The sequence below is a fragment of the Arvicanthis niloticus genome, chromosome 12 (assembly GCF_011762505.2).
Source record: "Arvicanthis niloticus isolate mArvNil1 chromosome 12, mArvNil1.pat.X, whole genome shotgun sequence".
Taxonomy (NCBI): Eukaryota; Metazoa; Chordata; class Mammalia; order Rodentia; family Muridae; genus Arvicanthis; species Arvicanthis niloticus.
This window is the reverse complement of record NC_047669.1, coordinates 13,066,776-13,086,118: the sequence shown is the minus strand read 5'-3', so window position 1 is coordinate 13,086,118 and position 19,343 is coordinate 13,066,776. Positions and strand designations below refer to the sequence as shown.

The 19,343-nt window shown below is 42.1% G+C and overlaps 1 protein-coding gene across 1 annotated transcript in view; it reads left to right on the top strand.

Moving 5' to 3' along the window:
- Positions 1-19,101, top strand: part of P3h2 (prolyl 3-hydroxylase 2) — a 128,390-nt gene extending 109,289 nt beyond the window's left edge. The window contains exons 9-15 of the mRNA XM_034515786.2: positions 6,861-6,988; positions 7,561-7,656; positions 8,271-8,421; positions 9,251-9,368; positions 10,553-10,628; positions 13,366-13,506; positions 17,929-19,101. Coding sequence (XP_034371677.1) covers positions 6,861-6,988; positions 7,561-7,656; positions 8,271-8,421; positions 9,251-9,368; positions 10,553-10,628; positions 13,366-13,506; positions 17,929-18,021 — 803 coding nt within the window. The 3' untranslated portion in view covers positions 18,022-19,101. The remainder of the gene's footprint in view (positions 1-6,860; positions 6,989-7,560; positions 7,657-8,270; positions 8,422-9,250; positions 9,369-10,552; positions 10,629-13,365; positions 13,507-17,928) is intronic.
- Positions 19,102-19,343: the final 242 nt, after the last annotated feature.

Below are 19,343 nucleotides of genomic sequence, written 5' to 3'. Positions count from 1 at the left end.
CTAAGAATGCTCAAAACCCTGGGATAAAATAAAATAGCATAGGATTGACAGAACAACTGTGCAGCCTTCTGCATCCCTTAAATCACCCACGGGCTACTTATAATACCTAATATAATGTGCTATGTGCATACTACAATTTTGCATACGCTATAGTATATTATCTAGGAAACAAGGACAAGAAAACGTGGATGTGCGTTATTCGATGCAGACACAATTTTGTTTTAGCTTTTTCAGTTTCATGTTTTGTTGGACCTACAAATGTGGAGCTGTATATATTCAGCCCCAGCTGTAAGATAAGGGACCAAAGCACATGCATAGAGGGGTCTGCCCTTCTGTCCCCAGGAGAGCTGCTTAGCACCTCCCTCTCTGCTCTGAAACTTCTGGGTCTCTCTGGTCTTGGGTTTCCCAGCCCTTTCCTTCCTGTGCTTTCATCAAGTTGGTTGGACACAGTAAACAGGATGACAGGCTCACCTGCTCTGACCTACACCTCAGTGTGTAGCCACAGAGCCCAGAGCCTGAAAGCTTCCTAGTCAGCCAGAGTTCATGTTCCTTTTGAAGCTCAGAAGCCACCCAGAAAGTGAATGCCAATGCACCAGTACTTTGATGAAAATGTAAAAACTCCAGGACACTTGCCAGATTTCAAAGCTTTTTTTCTCTTTTCGGCTACCAAGGAATCCAATGTCTGGTAACTAAGGTTAGCAGGAAGGGTGGAGGGGGAAACATAATGATTGGCTGGTCATCCAACGCTACCGTTTCCATAGTTCTCTGGGTTGAACTAACAAATGGATCTCAGGATGTATTCTGGAAACCTGCCAATATGAAAGATAAATAAACCCACATGCATTTTGTATCTACCGTTTCCATGAAGACAAATTATTTCTATGAAAAGATGCATGGGATGTTTTCCACCATTGCCACTAAGCAGACATCCAGGAGCCACCAACATGACGTTATAGATTCAGTCCTGATGTTCTGTACCTGGAGACAGCATCAGATCCCCAAGGCTTAGGGCTTGTCTCCACTTCTCTTTTTAGGTGACAAAAGCCACAGTTGGCAGCCACCTGTGCTGATTTATCTCTTTTCTCACCAGATACAAATGAGGGCCCCATACATTTTGGATTTTACAAATTTGATCATAGAATCTCAAAACATGCTTAGCAGTTTTCTATAAAAGGTGCAACACGGGATACAAATGAACAGGAACAAATGAAGCAGAGGAAGAAATCACATGGCAAGATAGAACCAGGATGCAGATTGTCCCTGTACCTTCTGCATCACTACCCTCCCAGCACCTTACATAAACCTGGTGCTTAAGACTTTTACAAAACCTGATTTCTACCTTCTCCATCCCCCAAAGTGCAGCTTGTAACCCTCTGGCCGTTGGTCCTTCTGGGACTAGAACCATTACAAGAGATACACAATAAGGCATGAGCTTTTTGAAGACTATGTATGATACAATATACTTCTATTATTTGGGAAACTTAAGTGTTTTATGTGTTGAATGAGAAACTGGTAACAAAATATTAATACAGATCTTATTACACCACAACTGCAGTGTCCCCAGACACTTGAATAGAATCCAAACTGAGAATAGTGGTAAACTATAAAATTACCAGTCCCAGAACACTCCTGTGGCTTGGCAGAAAGTGGATACCCAGGGGACAAGGCAGGAGGCACATGCCATAAAATAAAGAATCTGTCATCTATTCGAGTTAGTGTTAAATAATATTCACACAAGACAGCTCTTCCATACCAAGAGGACAGTCACTAGTGGTCACACCCAAAACTAACCCCATGTAAGAAACATTCATGATGACTTACTGAAGACACCTGTGTCACATAACTCATTCTCTTAACACCCTTTTTCCAAAGACCATACTCACTAATGACTCCAGAGTGACCGGGAACACGGCAGAAATAGTGTTGCCCTTGGACTCTGAAGGCTTGGTTTCAGGATGTTTTATGATAGCAAGCACACTATGAAATATCACTCCTTAATCACTTGTACCCTTCAGTCATCATCTGTGGAGGAAGGGTTATTAGCTTGCACCCAGCCCCATGTCTAATGACATGTGATATTTATGGGAATACCATTGCTCTTGCCATGAACCACAAACAAGGAACACAAGGGCGCACTTCTCTACATGATCTTTGTTACATCCAGGGAGCCGGAGCCAGGCACATACTTTATGAATGAGAGAAGAATTAAGTTGGTTAACTGAATCTTCCTGCACAGTGGTTAACAGTTGGCTGCAGCCTTCAAACCAAGCCCCAGGAACCACAACCTATTGGACTACATTATTATTATAATTTTCACATCTTCCTCTGTCTGGTGTGCTACTGGAAGTCATCTTTGGACTGTTTGCATCCTCATGAATACCAGTGTTCCTCCTTCCTCTTTTCTTTCTTTCTTTTCCTTTCTTTTCTTTCTTCCTTTCTTTCTTTCTTTCTTTCTTTCTTTCTTTCTTTCTTTTCTTTTTTCCTTTCTTTCTTCCTTCCTTCCTTTCTTTCTTTCTTTTTATCTTTCTTCCCTTTCTCTCATTTGTATTCTAAGTGTGATAAATTTCTCTTCAAATTTGTAAACATTCTGTGGTAATTATATTAGCTTGGGAAAAGCATATTTCAAATACCAATTTTTCCAGTGTCTTCAATTCTATATATTTAAGACTTCATGTGGCCCCCTGCCTTCACATGGTGTTACTTGTCTCAGGAATGGGAGTGCTGCCAATATTTTAAACCCCTCTTCTAAATATATTCCATTAAGGAAAGCTTAATAATATTGATACCAGAAACAAATATAGTATTCGAATTATAGCTGACTAATTTAATAGTAATGATAATAGCATCAAACACTTATACAGAACTTGGATTGTTGAATATTTTTTTAAATATTTTAGCATTGTAATGCTAAAATCCATATTTTAACCATAATCTTATTACATGTAAGTGCCTTACTTCAAACTAGAAAGTAATGAATACTTGCAAATTGGAAAGCAATCTAGTTGACTAAACTCTCCGTTCTACTTCTATTTTAATTTCATATTGTCAAATGATTTTTCATAATTCTACAATTATCCTGACTTTCTTGCTCACAGAGTATTTTTTTTAGTTTCTAAGTTACAGTAAATATGCAGTTTTCTGTGTTTAAAGGTATCTACCTCAATTTTCTAATTCTAATTAGTTACATAGATTGGAACATCTTTTCCAAACGATATGAAAAAGGCCTGTGAATGGGCAGTTGTTATTTTGTTTTATCTAGTTTCATCTGCTTATGACAATATCCATTTAATATCTCATCATTTCTGAGGTTCAATATCTGGTGGCAGGGTGGATGTGGCGAGGAATTCATGGTCTCCCACAAAGTTTATTCCAACATCTCAGTTGAGGCTTGGCTGGTATCTTAGCTAGGGTTTACCTTGCTGTGATAAAACACCATGATGAAAGGCAACTTGTGGAAAAACAGCTGTATTTCAGCTTGTAGCTTCACATCACATTTCACAAGCCATCATGGAAGGGAGACGGGTCAGAGACTCAATAGCAGAGTGTGGGATCTCTGCCACCATGGAGGCCAGCAGAGTGACGATCCACAGGAGGCAAGAAGGCAGTTCAGTCCAGCACAACTAAGTAGCCAGCATTCATTCAAACTTTGGGACTCTGACCCCTGAGAAGTTTATTTATACGTATTAAACATAGCACAATTTAGTGAAAACTTTTCAGGTGATAATTAACTCAATCACTGTGAACAAAAAAGCTTATTTAAATCTCCTCAAAGAACAAAATACAGTAAATAGAGATCAAATGTGAGTACACCTTCCATAAAGACGGATTCTATAGATTGACTGCATTGTGACATTGTCCATAAAAATAGGTTTCAGAGACTGACTGATGAAGACCAAGCTACACATCTGCTATATATGTATGGGGAGCCTAGGTTGATGGTTCAGACTCTGGGAGCCCCCAAGTGTCCAGATTGGTCTAACTGTGGATCTACCCCTTTTGGGCCCCTCAGTCCTTCCCCCAACTCTTCCATAAGACTCCCTGAGCTCTGGGTCTGTGCATCAGTTTCCATTGACTGCTGGGTGGAGCCTTTCAGAAGACAGTTGTGCTAGGCTCTGCAGGCATAATAGAATATCATTACTAGCATCAGGAATTGGTTCTTGCCCATGGGATGGGTCTCAGTTGGGCCAGTCATCAGCTGGCCATCCCTTCAGTCTCTGTTCCATGTTATCCCTGCACTGTTGGTAGACAGGACACATTTTTGTTCAAAGGTGTTGTAGGTGGGTTGGTGTCCTTATCCCTTCACTGGGAGTCTTTTCTGGCTACAGGCTCCATATGCCCCACTGCTAGATGTCCTAGCTTGGGTCTTCCACATAGACTCTGTGGAGCCTCCTTATTCCAAGTCTTTGGCTCATCTTAGAGATGATTCTGTCCTGCTCACTGTTGATTTCCATTCGTTCCTTTCTCCCTCCCTCTCCCTATACCTGATTCCCCCTCCTCGTTGCCTTCCACACACCAACTCCCACCCAGGTCCTTCCCTCCACCCACCTCTGATGTCTATTTTATTTCCCCTTCTAAATAAGATTCAAGTCTTTTCCCTTTGTCCCTTCTTGCTATTTAGCTTCTTTGGGTCTGTGGATCACATTATAAAGAAAACTATGTACTTTTCTACTTACATAAACTATGTAATCCCGAAAACTAGGACTCTATGGATTTAGTCTCAGAATCCAAGAATTCTACATGTATAAATTTTGAAAGTAGATTTTTAAATTAATAGAAGCAATGATTAAGTCATCCGAATGACCGTCTTTAGGTGAGTCCTACTATAGATGTGTATCTTGATGGGGGCACTTAAGGTCAATTCACACTGGTTGCTTGGTTTAATTATTAAAGATTAACAATAAATCAAATTGATATGCTTATAAATAATATGGTCAGGCCAAGCCAGATTAAAAGTAAAATTCATCCCATTCACTAAGATTTCATAGTAGTTTTAATATTTAAAAATGGAATGGAAACACAGCACTACATAGCAATGTACTGCAAGAAATGACAGTCCCAAAGAACGTGGTCTCAATCATTCTGGAGAATATTCACGTGAAATCTGGTATTTGATTTTAAGAAGTAATATCAAACTTTTTTATTATATTAATGAAATTAATTTTTCATTAATTAATTAATATTGCTGACTTGGCCACAGTTTCTTTTACATTCCTGCTTTCCTTCAGTTTCATAATTTTTGGCACTAAGTTATATGAAACATAAATATAGATAATACAGGCGTAGCTTTATGCTTGCACACGTGGAAGAAAAATTACATTCAAGATAGCTTGTCAGCACTGACGCTCCTCCAGGAGCAAGTGCTGTAACGAATGATGCTGCACGGCTCAAGACTGATGAACTCTACCTTCTTCTTCCAGCATTCCATTAGCCATGACTGTGGCGGAGCTCAGATCCAAATCAGACTAACAAATAGTGTTTTTCCCCTATTTGACTAATCTTCTCATAGCGATAAAGGAAACATCAATTTCTGTGTCTTCTTGTCCATCAGTGGATATCTTTTCACTCCCCTGACAGTGCCCCTTGACTGACCATGTCCTTCATGGCTGGCCTCCCTCCGGGAGATGCGGTACCTTCAGGAATGTATCAGGTTCTTACATTCATGACTATAATACAGGAAGGAATTGTTCTCTTTCTTTGTTCAGTTTCTGCTTCCGTCTCTGCTTCATCTTTCTCATCAAAAGAGGCTGCATTCCTCCATCCCATTCATTCTCCAAGGAGCCTATGTGGAGCTAATGTATCTAAAACACTACAGGAAACACTCACATGAAGAAAAATCATTGCTTTAAATACAAGAGCACATTGTCAACCGTGTTGGGAACACCAGGGAATGTCATGTTCCCTGATGTCTGAGTCCCATGTGGAAGAAATATGGATGCCAGATCTGAGGCATGCATACTGTGTGTAGAGAGCAGGAATCTGCAGGCAATGTGTTGGTTGTGATGCTGTATCAGAGCTACAAATGAGGGACCATGAAGAAGGGCATCTTCCTAGAAAAGATGCTGAAGCATGTGCAATTCTGCTTTCTACGATCAGAATCAAACAAAAAAGCAAACAATTTAACCATTGCACATACAATGCTTATAGTCCTCTGAGGAGAGCTGGTATCTAAACATACACTTTTCCCTCAGTCTGTGTTGTGTTTTTTTAATAACAGTAAGAAAGAAAGAAAGAAAGAAAGAAAGAAAGAAAGAAAGAAAGAAAGAAAGAAAGAAAAGAAAGAAAAGAAAGAGAAAGAAAGAGAGAAAGAAAGAAAAGGAGGACGTGACCACTCCTAAACGGTTGAGTTTTCATTATATAAGGGAAAGCACAGGCAGAAGCATCTGAGAAAGTCCAAAGTAAACACAACTGGCAAAGTGAACAGGACATGTGAGGAGGAGAAGAGGGATGAGAAAGCCAGAAGTCCAAAGGCCAGAACTTTGGCCTTTGATGAGTGTCAGCTCAGGGCAAGAGGTCAGCTTAGCTAAAATGGCTGATTTATATAAGAAAGGGAAGCTTGGGCAAGAGATGCCTAGCCTAGACCCTGCACAGGAGAATTCAGAGTAGGGGGGTATGTATTCCAGAGACTGGTTGACAGTCCATCCACTTTGATATGCTGATCGACACCTCAGTGACCAGATTGTCCCCAGGTTTGAGACCTAAACATTTATCAAGCTTGCTACTATGTGATTTGTCTTGCGCTTCTGTGTTGCTATGGAGACTGCATCTCTGGTGCTCTCCATTGCAGACTGACTGTTGGGTTTTCTGTACTCCCTCTTAGAGGGTGGAAGTAGCAGGAAGGACACTCTGCTTTGTCCCTCCAGGTGGCCCTTTGCTCTATGACAACATCACCTTTGTCTACAACTCTGAACAGCTGAATGGGACTCAACGGGTTCTTCTAGATAACGTCCTGTCGGAAGAGCAGTGCCGGGAGCTTCACAGTGTGGCCAGTGTGAGTTCTAGAGAAGGAGAACACTAAAAGCTAGCCTACCCTGAGCCTGGAGGCAAAGGCCTAGAGGGGGAAAGACCCTTTGCCAGTTGGTCCTCAGCCTGCAGGATGGTGTCCTGGAGGAAGACAACCCCTGTGTCAGAGTGTCCTGAGCTTTGATGGCAGCATTAGAGAAACTGGCTGGAATTGCACTTACTTACTTTTGTATCTTTTGGCTTGGAATGGTCTGAAACTCCCACTGGCTTAATTCTTAGGAGATTAGCCATGCAGCATGTGCCCTGCCTAGCATAAAAGTGACTGGAGAATTCTCTTTATTTTAACCAGCAATCAGCCAGTATATGAATAATTTGAATTTTATGTCTATTTAAGAAAAAGTAGGATTTTTGTCAATGAAAATGGACTGATGATCAAAGAGAAATGCCCCCCTTGGTTAGAATCAGTTATACATGAACCGTGGAGTTTAATGATACTGAGTCCTGGGTTGGCTTCTCAGTTTCTGGAAGCCAAAGCAGAAAGGAACCCAGATGGATTCTTACTTGTCACTAATAGAGTCTTTTCATTCTTTCCATCCTCAGGGAATCATGCTGGTTGGTGATGGATACCGAGGGAAAACGTCACCTCACACCCCCAATGAGAAGTTTGAAGGAGCAACTGTTTTGAAAGCACTCAAAGTGAGTTCTTTGCTTCCCTTAACCTTGGGTTCCTAGGGGATGGCAGAGGGCTTTGTGAATGGCAAATTCAGGAAGAAGAAGAGTTTAGAAGGGCACAACTGTGAACCTGAAACTTGGTCGGTGGTTTTTGTCATTTGCTTTCGGTGCTGAGGGTTCACTGCTCAGCTGCTGAGCCACACCCTGGCCACACTGCTGTTTCAGGGGACCCCTTCAGTCGAGCATCCATTTACCAAGCTTCGTGCTTTCTAAGTTTCCATCTCCCTAAAACTATGCAGCCACCATCCTCACGGAGTTCATGAGCTAATGATGGAAACATTGTAGAGTCAGGAATTCTTCTCTTTTCTGAACATACTACTAGAGAAGAATGAAGAACATCGTATAGGAGATGGAAAGAGAGAGCAGTGAGCTCTGTACTTTCCCCCTGTGGTTAAGGAAGAACAGTTTCAGTGGCTCACGGTTCTCTCTGAACCTACAAGCATGTAGAAGTTATTCTTCCTGTTACCTGGTGCAAAGATGGCTAGGCTGTATTCTTTACTGAAACCTAGAGGCTGTTTGTCTCAACCCCTCCAGTCAACCCCATGGTCTCTGATGTCCTTGGCTCTTTGTTGTTTCAGTTTGGTTATGAAGGCCGGGTGCCACTAAAGAGTGCAAGGCTGTTCTATGACATCAGCGAGAAGGCTCGGAAGATTGTGGAATCCTATTTCATGCTGAACTCAACCCTGTATTTTTCCTATACACACATGGTCTGCAGAACAGCTCTGTCTGGTAGGTTTCCAGAACCGGAACTTGTCACCTTCTTCCTAGCATGCCACAGGAAAGAATTATCCACATCAAGGTCCGATTACATTCTAGAATTTTCACTTAAAAGGACTCTAGCTTTCTAAAACAACGGAAATTTACTAACTCATGTTTCTCCCCCTTTAACTCCTAAAGTTCTGGAAGACCCTCATTCTGTACATTTTCTGTCTTCAAATCCATTTCTCATAATTGCTAAGACAGAAAACAAATGCTTCTCTGCTTTGAATTTCAGAGACTGAGGAAGCTGGAAAGTACAGTTGCAGCCACAGTAGAATAGAGGGGTAGATGGTGAGGAGCTCATTGGGGAGAGTTCTGAGAGGCAGGTGCCCCTCACTCCCGCTTCTTGTCATAGTTTTGTTCTTCTCACTCACCTCAGTGCGAGTGGAAAGAACTAACTGTCAGAGCACTTTCCACCCATGAAGAGTAAGTCAAAACCTTTGGTTTGCATCTCCACACCTTCGTGGAGCCTTTTCAACCCCATATGCAGTGCAAGCCATACATACAGTGCACGTGTTTACCAAGGTATATGTATTCTATCTTTTAGAGCTGAAAAGACAGGTGTAGCTTGGCCCAAGTTCCATGCCAAGGTTATGCTGAGCCACAGGAGTCCCTCGGCAGCTATTTTTATATAGCACCACTACCTTCTCCTTCTCCTTCTCCATCTCCATCTTTGCAAGGGACAGCCAGGAACTGAAGAGGCCCATCAAATTGTGCTTTTAACTTGCACATTGCGGTGATTCTGCTGCCGTTCTCCATCCTGCTTGCTCTCATTTTTCTTTGTTCCTTTTCCTGGCAGGGCAGCAGGATCGAAGAAATGACCTCAGTCATCCCATCCATGCAGACAACTGCCTGCTGGATCCAGAAGCCAATGAATGCTGGAAGGAGCCTCCTGCTTACACCTTTCGGGACTATAGGTAGGGCTCATCCTAACCAAGCTTTGCTGGGAAGTGGGAAGCTGCTTTGTTTTGCTTGCTGCCGTACTCATTGCAGGAGAGCAGAGTTCTCCAGGAGTCACTTGGAGCAGCCATGACTGAGAAAGAGTCTTCTCACTGTTATCTTAAGCATCACGAACATGTTTCCTCCCTTTAATTAGACAGATTGCTTTCTGAATTGCTTTGTTTTAGTAAGGTATATAATTTTGCATGTGTTTCCTATTGTGAGAGCTCACCGGCATGGTCCCTCAAGATACATAACATATTATCACATGCGTGTGCCCTTAAGATACATAACACATTGTTACATGCATGTGTATTATTCAAACTCACCAAAAACTGTGTCCACGTTTTTTTTTTTTTTTTTCATTATGAAAACAGAAACACTGGGAAAGAACCCAGTTTTCTTTAAGGGGCTGGCCACTGGGAGTTTGACCACACTCCAGTGAGTACATAGGCAACACAAATTGGACTTGTTTTTGCTTTTGTTTGTCTTCTTTTTTCAGGGGATAGGTGGAAATGTTTGAGATAGGGAGACCTGGGGTGTCAGGGTACATGATGCGAAATTCACAGATACTCAACTAAAATGTTATGTTGGGAAAAGTAAAGGAAAACAGACACTCCAAATGGAAGCATAGTATGAGGAGATAATGTTTGTACACTAAGAACTATCCTAGCATGGAACAATGTATCTTAATATGTAGTGGTGATTAATATTTAACAACATGACAGTTGCTATATTGTATTTTATTCAAAACATTTAGTGAGCAATCCCTATCTGCATAACCAGGCTAAATCATAAGGAATTCATTACCTAAGCTAAGAAAAGAAAACCCCTTCCCCAGGGTTCCTTTTATATATGGGAAGAAGAGAGTTATAAGCCATGTGGCTGGATGTAGAGGCTATCTGAAATCAAGCCCAATCAGCTGTTGACAATGTAAAGTGAGCTTTGAAATGAGGCCAAAAAACATATGGGAATGGATCCAGTAAGCACCGGGAGTATAGCCCAGACATCCCTGAGCTTAGTGTCAAGGGTTTAGAGGGCCAACATCAAAGGCAACTCTCCATTCAGGCCAATTCCTTCATCACTGGTTGTCCATATGTGACTCTGATGCTGTTGAGGATTGCATTGTCATTGATTGCCCTGCCCCCCACTTCCTCTACAGTGCTCTCCTGTATATGAATGACGACTTTGAAGGAGGAGAGTTCATCTTCACGGAAATGGATGCTAAAACTGTGACTGTAAGTAGCCTTCTTTCTAAAAAGTGGCTTAGTATTTTTAATTCTGTATCACCGTCTTCCCAGGATCTTACAGATTGCTGAATTTCAAATAGTTCTGAGCTCAAGATCTCAAGAAGTAAAGAAGGTTCCAGTGGTCTATACATAATAAAAATACCAAAGCATAAGTCACCATTTTAGTCCATTTTAAAGATGAGCAAATTGAGAAATAGGGATTTTTAAGGACTTCATCACAATCATTTAAATAATGTTAGCTGTGGAATCAAAGCCTGGAGGTTCTGTCAAGTAACCCGATGGGCATCTTCCAGCCTTAGTTCCTAAGTCACCCACATCAAGGACAAACCAATGGCTTCCAGTAGCCAGAGTGCGTAGACTAAGCATGAACTTCCAGATACTTACATATGAACATGCACATTGGTATGTACAGTTAAGTATAAGCCAAGAACTTTTGCCTCCAAATGGGTATTTATATTTACAAATATTTAAATCAAACGTCAATAATTTTATTCACAATCAGAAAATGCCTTCAGAATTCAGCATCCTTAGCACACACAGACAATATAGTTAGACTCATTTGATCATTATGCCAAAGATTAAACTCATTATAAGAACACTAAATCACAAAAAGAACATAAATTATAAATTGATTACAAGGTCTCTTTCTTCCTGCAAACTCTAAGCAGTTGAGACATGTGCATGAAGGTCTTGGCACAGGTAAAAAAATTTCAAACTCTCTCCTTGTTTTGTGTGCATTCAATCTTAGCTTGTCCATTTTCCTCAGTGCGAAAATATTCATGGAACTCTATGGTGGTACAAGTGGATACTATCAGGAGATACGTGTGTGTGTGTGTGTGTGTGTGTGTGTGTGTGTGTGTGTGTGTATGATATATATATATATCATAGAGAGAATTCCTATGAGGATTGTTGGAATAGTACCCAGAAACACAAGTATAATTTAAAATATTTCATGAAACTGAAACTGAATACACCGATGTTATGATCAAACAGATGTGCTGACTCACTCTGTTTAAAAAGTAAGATAAATCAGTAAGTAGTTTGAGGCTTTAGACTCTGAGAATATAAACCAAGATTGATCATCTGGGTTGAGGTTTAAATTTCAGTAAAGAATTCTCACTTGTAAAAGGGCTATGTGCACAAAACGTTTTATTTCCATGCTTTGAAAACAGGGAAACGGAAGAAAAAAAAAAGTTTAAATCACCTGATAGAACAATCAGACCGATGGTTGTAGATTCCTTTGCTTCTACTCCATCTAGTGGTCATATTTGGAAGTGCCCCATGGTTGATGGCACAGGGGCTGGTTCTGTATGTCTTTGTTGAATGTAAGTTAAGTCCCATCCTGCTGCTTTTACCTGTGAAAGTTGGAAGGGATGGGGGATGTCCCCCTTGCACAGTTTTACAGTCCTAATAACTGAGGCATCCTACCACAAACCCAGAATCTACTTCCTTCCAAAAAGTGAATGAAAAGAAAGTGTTAAACTTTTAATGGGAAAGTTCAATAGCACTTCATGTTCATTCGTGTAGCAGAGTTTTAATGCTGTTGTAAATAATTAAGAGTATCAGGTAGGAGTTCTTAAAAATTAGGAATTCTCATTTATCTGCTTTTCCATAACAAACCTAATCCAATCTCGACAAAAGTGAACATAGTCCTTTCTTCCTTCCCAGCATTGGCTGCTGAAGCATAGTTTTGGTTCCCAGCACCCACATCAGGTGGCTCGCAGGTGCCTCAGACTCCAGCTTCCGGGGAGCCACACCTTACACCAGCACATATGTGTAACACACACACACATACACACACACACACACACACACACACACACACACACACTGGCTGATGCTGTATTGTCTGCACTTTTCCAACCTCAGTGGAACGAGTGAGCTCTCATTATCTCCTAAAGGAGGCAAAATGGCATCTAATCCTATTACACACCGTTAAAACACAGGACATCAGTCTCCAACACTTGGTAGCCTCCGCTTGCTCAGATTCTCAGCTCGGTGCCCTCCGCAGTTCCCTGACTGCACTGACTGCCCTGCCAACAGGTCAGCAGACAGCTAAGCAACAGGCAAGCTTTGAATTGTTGATTGTGTCATTTCAGTCCTCTGGAATCATGAGTGGGTCAGCTCAAGGGGTGGTGTGCCCTTTTCACTGGAGGCAACCACTGATGCCTGTATGACCCATAGACATGAATAATGGAAAGGAAATGAATTTAAACCTTTATACAATGACAACTACATAAACCATAGGTGTTTGGTTGGAGAATTGCCATGGATGTACAACTATGTAAATGTGACCTGGGCCACCAGAAAAACTCGTCTGGTACTGCTTGGGTCCTGTTTTCCTTCCAATTTTGCAGGTATCAGAATGCACACCCATGTTAAGCATCAGTGAATTGGTGGTACCAGGAGCCGATGTGGTGCAGTAGACAGTTTGTGTTCTTGGGGGCAGGCTGTTACCAGTACATACCACATGATTCTTATGTGCTTGAGATGTGCCGCACGGGTTTCTTAAGTGTTATTATATAAGGAAAATGTTATTTTGAAACTATTTACATTTTACAGGTAAAAAAAATATGAGAATCAAGTTTTTATTTTATTATGAAGACCCCCCCCCCATCGTTCTTTGCTTCAAATTTTAACTGAAAGGAGTGATCACACAGAATGAACTATATAGGAGGACGCATGGTACAAGAACTGAAAGTCTTAATTTTTATTTTGTCGTCAGGCCTCTATAAAACCAAAGTGTGGGCGAATGATCAGCTTCTCATCTGGTGGCGAGAACCCCCATGGAGTGAAAGCGGTCACCAAAGGCCAGCGCTGTGCCGTGGCGCTGTGGTTCACCCTAGACCCTCTCTACAGAGAATTGGTGAGTCCACACCCTGCTCTCTGCATTGACCACTATGTAAAGTCTTTTGCTTCATCCCTAAGCTTGTAGTGGCTTTTATAGTGAGATTCGGGGAAAAGAAGAGGGACAGTAAAGGTAGTTTTTATCCAGTTAAGTTCTAACTGTGAAGACGTGCAGAAATAGATCCCTTAGTGCATTTTGGTTGTCACAACAAAAGCTGACTGTCGAACTCACTGACACCATCGTATCACAGTACCAGTGGATCACTGACAGACAGGGACTTTTTTCTGGTCACTAGTAAGGTTAGAAAAACGTCAAAACATCTCTGACTAGTTCGTGCAGCATGTTTGGGAAAGGATAAAGAGACCTGGAAGATCATTTTTTATTTGTTACACTAGTAAGTTGGATGTTAGAATAGTATTATTTTTGAAGTGTCCGGGACACTTACTGTTTCCATCTGTCAAGAGCCTTGCAGTTCAGACCAGCAGGCAGAGTAGAGACTCCGGGGAGAAAAGAGCCAGGCTTCCTTTAGGGAAAAACTTCCAAGTCCTCCTCTTAGCTTAGTGGTATTGTCAGCTTGAAAATATCCATCACAAAATAAATAAATAAATAAAATTTTAAAAAAGAAAGTATCTATCAGAGCTCTGCTACAGCTCAAGAGACCGTGGTGGTCACTAAGTACAGTCACTAAGCCAGTACGGGAGTCTACTGGGGACTTCAGAGTCTCCTGAAGACCTGAATGTGAATAAAGTGATGAAATTCTATGTTACACCTTTAAAGATTGTATCTTCTTGTTGTGACAGGATCTCTCTATGTTGAACTGGTTGTACTGGAACTCATTATGTAGACCAGGCTATTTTGGAACTTACAGGGATCCTCCTGCCTCTGCCCCTGGAGTGCTGGAATTAAAGGCATGCACTAAATGCAACTAAAGATGATTTGATTTTTAATTATGTGTGTGTGCACATGTGTAAGTGGAGTTCTGTTGAGACCACCTATTCTCTTGGAGTTAGAGTGAGCCACCAGACATGGCAATTGGGAACTGAAAACCAGGCCTCTGCCAGAACCCTATGTCTCTTAACTAAGGCCATCTCCCAGCCCCTGAAATTCTAGTCTTAAAATGATGTACGTATTTTTCCCTTTAAATTTCTAAGCTGAATCCTGTTTCAGCAGAAGCTTAGAAACAACATTTTCATTTGGATCTGAAGCCGGGGCTGTAAGGACAGCTTGCATTAGCTCAGACACAAAGATGACAGCCTGGCACAGAAAGACAAAAAAGGCCCCATTGCCGAGTGCCCGGCAGAGCCCAGAAAACTTTGTGGGATATGCAGCATTCTCTGTCACCTGTAGTTTCTCTTTCCTTGGGTTTTTAATCTATTAAATGCCAGTACCATTGCTTCTATGTGACGATCTAGACAGCAAAATTGTGAAAAAAAATCAGCTCCCCATTTTAGTATTAATTTGAAATCCTTTCATATCCACCACTCCCTCACAATACATTGTAGCATTTTATTAAAATAATTAATGCTTCTTACTCAATCAACCCCAGTGTTCATGCTTCAAGGAAAAGTACTAAACTTCTCCACTGTTCGGGCTTTAGCGGCATCTAGTGGTCATATGAGGAAATAACAAGCAACTAATAGCGTGGTTAATTGAACATTTTTCTCCTCTGGAAAAACTTCCAGGACTCACCTGAGACTCTGATGCCTCGAACACTAATACCTAATTCCTACCTTCAGATGTGTGTATCTAACTATGTACAGACTTTTCTGAGTCCCAGGAGTTCAAAACTTCCCTGGTGCTTCTAATATGTAACAAAGTGTGTGAGTCCCTGGTTTAAACTCCAACTTAGATCAGATTTCTGAACAAAAAAAAAAAGTCTGTCTAATAAAAATAAGTAACAGATTCTCTATATAAATTACTGAATATGCATGGTTGTGTGTGCCTTTACTTCCAGCACTGAGGGGCAGAAGCAGGCAGATTGTTGAGTTTGAGACCAGCCTTGTCTGCAGAGTGAGTTCTAGGACAATCCAGAGAAACCCTGTCTCAAATGTATATATATATGATATATATGTAGATGATAGATCAAAAGAAAGAAGGGAAGGAAGTAAGAGAGAGAGAAAGAATCGTGTCTTTAGGAAGTATTCAGTCACATACATAATAAGATAGTAGATGGTCTGTAGACATTGTCCCAACACTTGGGTTTCTTCCCTTTTAGGAGAAGCATGTGCTGATAGTTACTTGTGACCACCAAATGTGAAAGCTTTGCATGCGTGTCAGCTTGGCGAGCACTGCGCTTTCACGTGTAACCATGTAGTTGTCCATTATTTGGTATCTTTGCCTCTATGTGACATCATTATTAACTCTCAGCCCTTGCATGGCAGGAGCTTTGTTCTCAAGTCGGAAGAGTTTTTCTTACAATTTACTGTGATGGAAACTGTCCTAGGAACTGCCAAAGGGGACTAGAAACTGGACAGGACAAAATCCCTGCTTTCATGGAGTGTGACATCAATCCAGAGAGATGATAACACGGACCCCAGTTGTTAAACAACTAAACAAGCTTTGTAAGAATTGTCTGCAGCGAATGATCACTTAGGGACATGAAGACTCACTTAGGGATGGTTTAATTTGGGAGGCAGTGTTGGAAACAGGCTTTATAAGATGAGCATCCCTGGGGAGATGCACTCCAGGCCTTCATTCCTGTAAATACTTCATTTTTAATATAATAGAGCCCTTGACAAGAGGTAGTAGGTTTTAGGAGCACTGGAAATATATCAGTGACCAAGACAATGAGAACATCCTCTTTCCCTTTTTACATTCTGAAATGAGAAAAGCGACAGCATATAAGCAAAAGTATGCAAATAATATTTATTTCAAGTGTAGTGATATATAGAAAACAGAATGACATAAGTGATTTAAGAGTGGATAGTAGACAAACTGTCTACAAATGTCTGTCATATAAGCTACAATCTGAGCGGCAGGAAGAGCCAAATAGAAGGAACACTGGAAGAGAGGGATTCCGGGCTGAGGGTGGTTTGCAGAAGACCAGAAATAAGAAGAAGTTTGGAATAGGGTAGTCGAGAAACAAAAATGCAGTTGGAGAAAGCTCGGTGTTGCAGCACACAGCTTGCATGTGCAAGCTTCTGGGTCCAATCCCTAGCATCGAGAAAACAAACTGAAAACACAGCGTGCGCGCACACGCGCACGCGCACACACACACACACACACACACACACACACACACACACACACACACACACACAAGGCCAAAGTAGCCAGAACAGAATGTTTTCTAAAAGGTGAGAGTTGGATGTGAGGAAGAGAAGGAGCCAGTGGCCGCGTTTCACAGTTTATATTAGGTGGGTGGATTTTTTTCTAGCTGCTGAGAAGCCATTGTGGCTGTCCTCCGCTCCTCACACCCTTGTAAGCTCCCCTGGTCTTACATGGAAAAGATGATGCCAGCCAACATGTGAACTTAGATTAGAGGAGTACCGCAGGTAAACAATGGGTTAACCTCAAGGGGACTATGATTTGGAAGTTGATGGATACCTGCTGGCTCTATGCGGGACCGGCACAAGGGTAAAAGAAAACACAGGCTATACTGGGAGCCTCCAGGAGAGTATTTCAGATCAGGGCTGGGAAGGTATTTTGAGAATGAACACTCAGAGACTTTGAGGTAAGCAAAAGGTGTAATATAAGGTGCGCAGAGAGGGGCAGCACACAATGTAACTGAAGAAGAAAAAACATTGAAAATCTGACAGCTCACCAAGAAAACAGAACCAGAAACCAACTGGAGAATGATGAGTTCCAGGTGGGACAGGGTTGCAGTTAGACTTAAGGGAGAATGTCCACCAGGAGCCTGAAGAAGGAAACTTGTTTGGAGCCTTCTAGGACACTTAGTGAGAAGGATCTGAATGAGTTGCTCTTAAGATGTGTCACATAGCTATTTAGAGGACCTTTCACAACATCCAGACACAATTTTAGTTCCCACAGTGTGGGGGCATCTTGTAGACCAGGGATGTTAACATTGACAGTATACAGGAAAGTCTCTCTCTCTCTCTCTCTCTCTCTCTCTCTCTCTCTCTCTCTCATGTCAGTAGTGCCTTGTCTGAGAAACTCTGGCCTTCATTCTCCATGAGAAGACAGGGACATAAACAGGACACAGAAAGATAGGGCCAAAAACCTTATCAAGTGAGGAGTGGTGGTGCCCAGGAGACAGGATGGGTGGAAAGCCTTCTTCCTCGGGAGCTATCTCAGAAGGTAATTGCTTAGAACGTGGGGATGTCTAAAGAATGTACCGGTTTGGCTGAAGTAGGCTTATCCCTGACTGGGTGCTGCACCAATCTGTGCACAGATGGCTGGCTGGAAATGTTGGAGAAGCATCTGCTGCCCAGGCTGGTTATTACACTTGTACCAGAAATGTGTCAATTGTCTTTTTTGCAGGAGCGGATAAAGGCGGATGAAGTGATTGCCATCTTAGATCAAGAACAACACGGGAAGCATGGACTGAATGTTAACCCCAAAGATGAGCTATAGAAAACAGAGTGTTCTATTGAATATTTATTTAAATAGATAATCTTATGAGAACCTTTTTATTTTTGTACAGAGCCATGGTATAAATTAACAGGATACTATGAGTCGTTAGATTCCCCCTCTGTTCCTAACTTGACTCACTTTGCTTTTTTCTGGACCTCCTTCAGTTCATCATTCAGAGCTCAGTCAAACCCTCAAGCACACACTACACGAATCACAACACACACAATCTGCATGGCACACAGGTAAACATATAACACAAATACACTACAGAAGCACACACATGCCAATACACATGACACAAACCCCCAAACATGCCCCACATACATAGGCATACCCAAACACATACACAAATACTACATCTCTCTCTCTCTCTCTCTCTCTCTCTCACACACACACACACACACACACACACACACACACACACACAAACACACACACACAGTTAATTTGCTGCGTATGCAGAAGCTCAGCCTGATGGGCTGGTTCTCAACACCCTACAGCTAGAGTATGCCCTGAGTCTAAAGATAGAATGTGAATTGGTCTCAGACCTCTGTGGTTTGCTGCCTTTCCCCATCACCTCTCATAGTACTGATCGCTGAGAGTTCAGACTCTTCGCAGCAAGCTTGCCTTGTGTCTAAGGAGCCCCAGGAAACAGTCTGCAGGGCCCCACGTATCAACGGGAGCAATGTCTTTAAGGCTTGAAGAAGCCACCTCTGGAATAAGGACTGTGATACAGGGCCACCTTGGGTAGAACGTTAGGACTGGTATTTTCAACAGAAGTTCTGATTCCTCTCCACAGTGCTCTGTAAGGGGCAGCTCCAAGTTGTCCTTAAACAGGTACACAGAGGTTCCAGCAGCATGGGTTCACCCCTGAGACAATGAAAGAAAGTCTTTCATCCCCCTGCCCCAGGAGCTACTGCTAGGCTGCTGGAGAGGGGCTGCTGCTGGTATAAATTCAGAACCGTTTCTCACAGGCTGCGCCATGGCTGCCTCTGTTGGGCAGCTTCTCGTCTATGCTGCTGTCAGCTCACAGAGGCACGCTGTGTCTGAGATTTGAATAAAGGGAGCCTTGTTTCAGCATTTGTGTTCTGATGCACACCCATTTTATCTTCCGATGATGCTTTTGTAACTACCTGGGACAACCCAGGAGCAATGGACCGTGCCAACTCTGCCAGCAGACAGTGGGCTGCAAGAAAGTGGGTAGCTTGCTTCGGAGGGAACAGGACTAGCAGGCTGGAGTGTTAATTCGGAGAACTCAAAGGCTTAGGGGTTCACTGCAAAGGCTCCGCTCTGTCTTACTCTCCCCTCCGGGAGACCACACC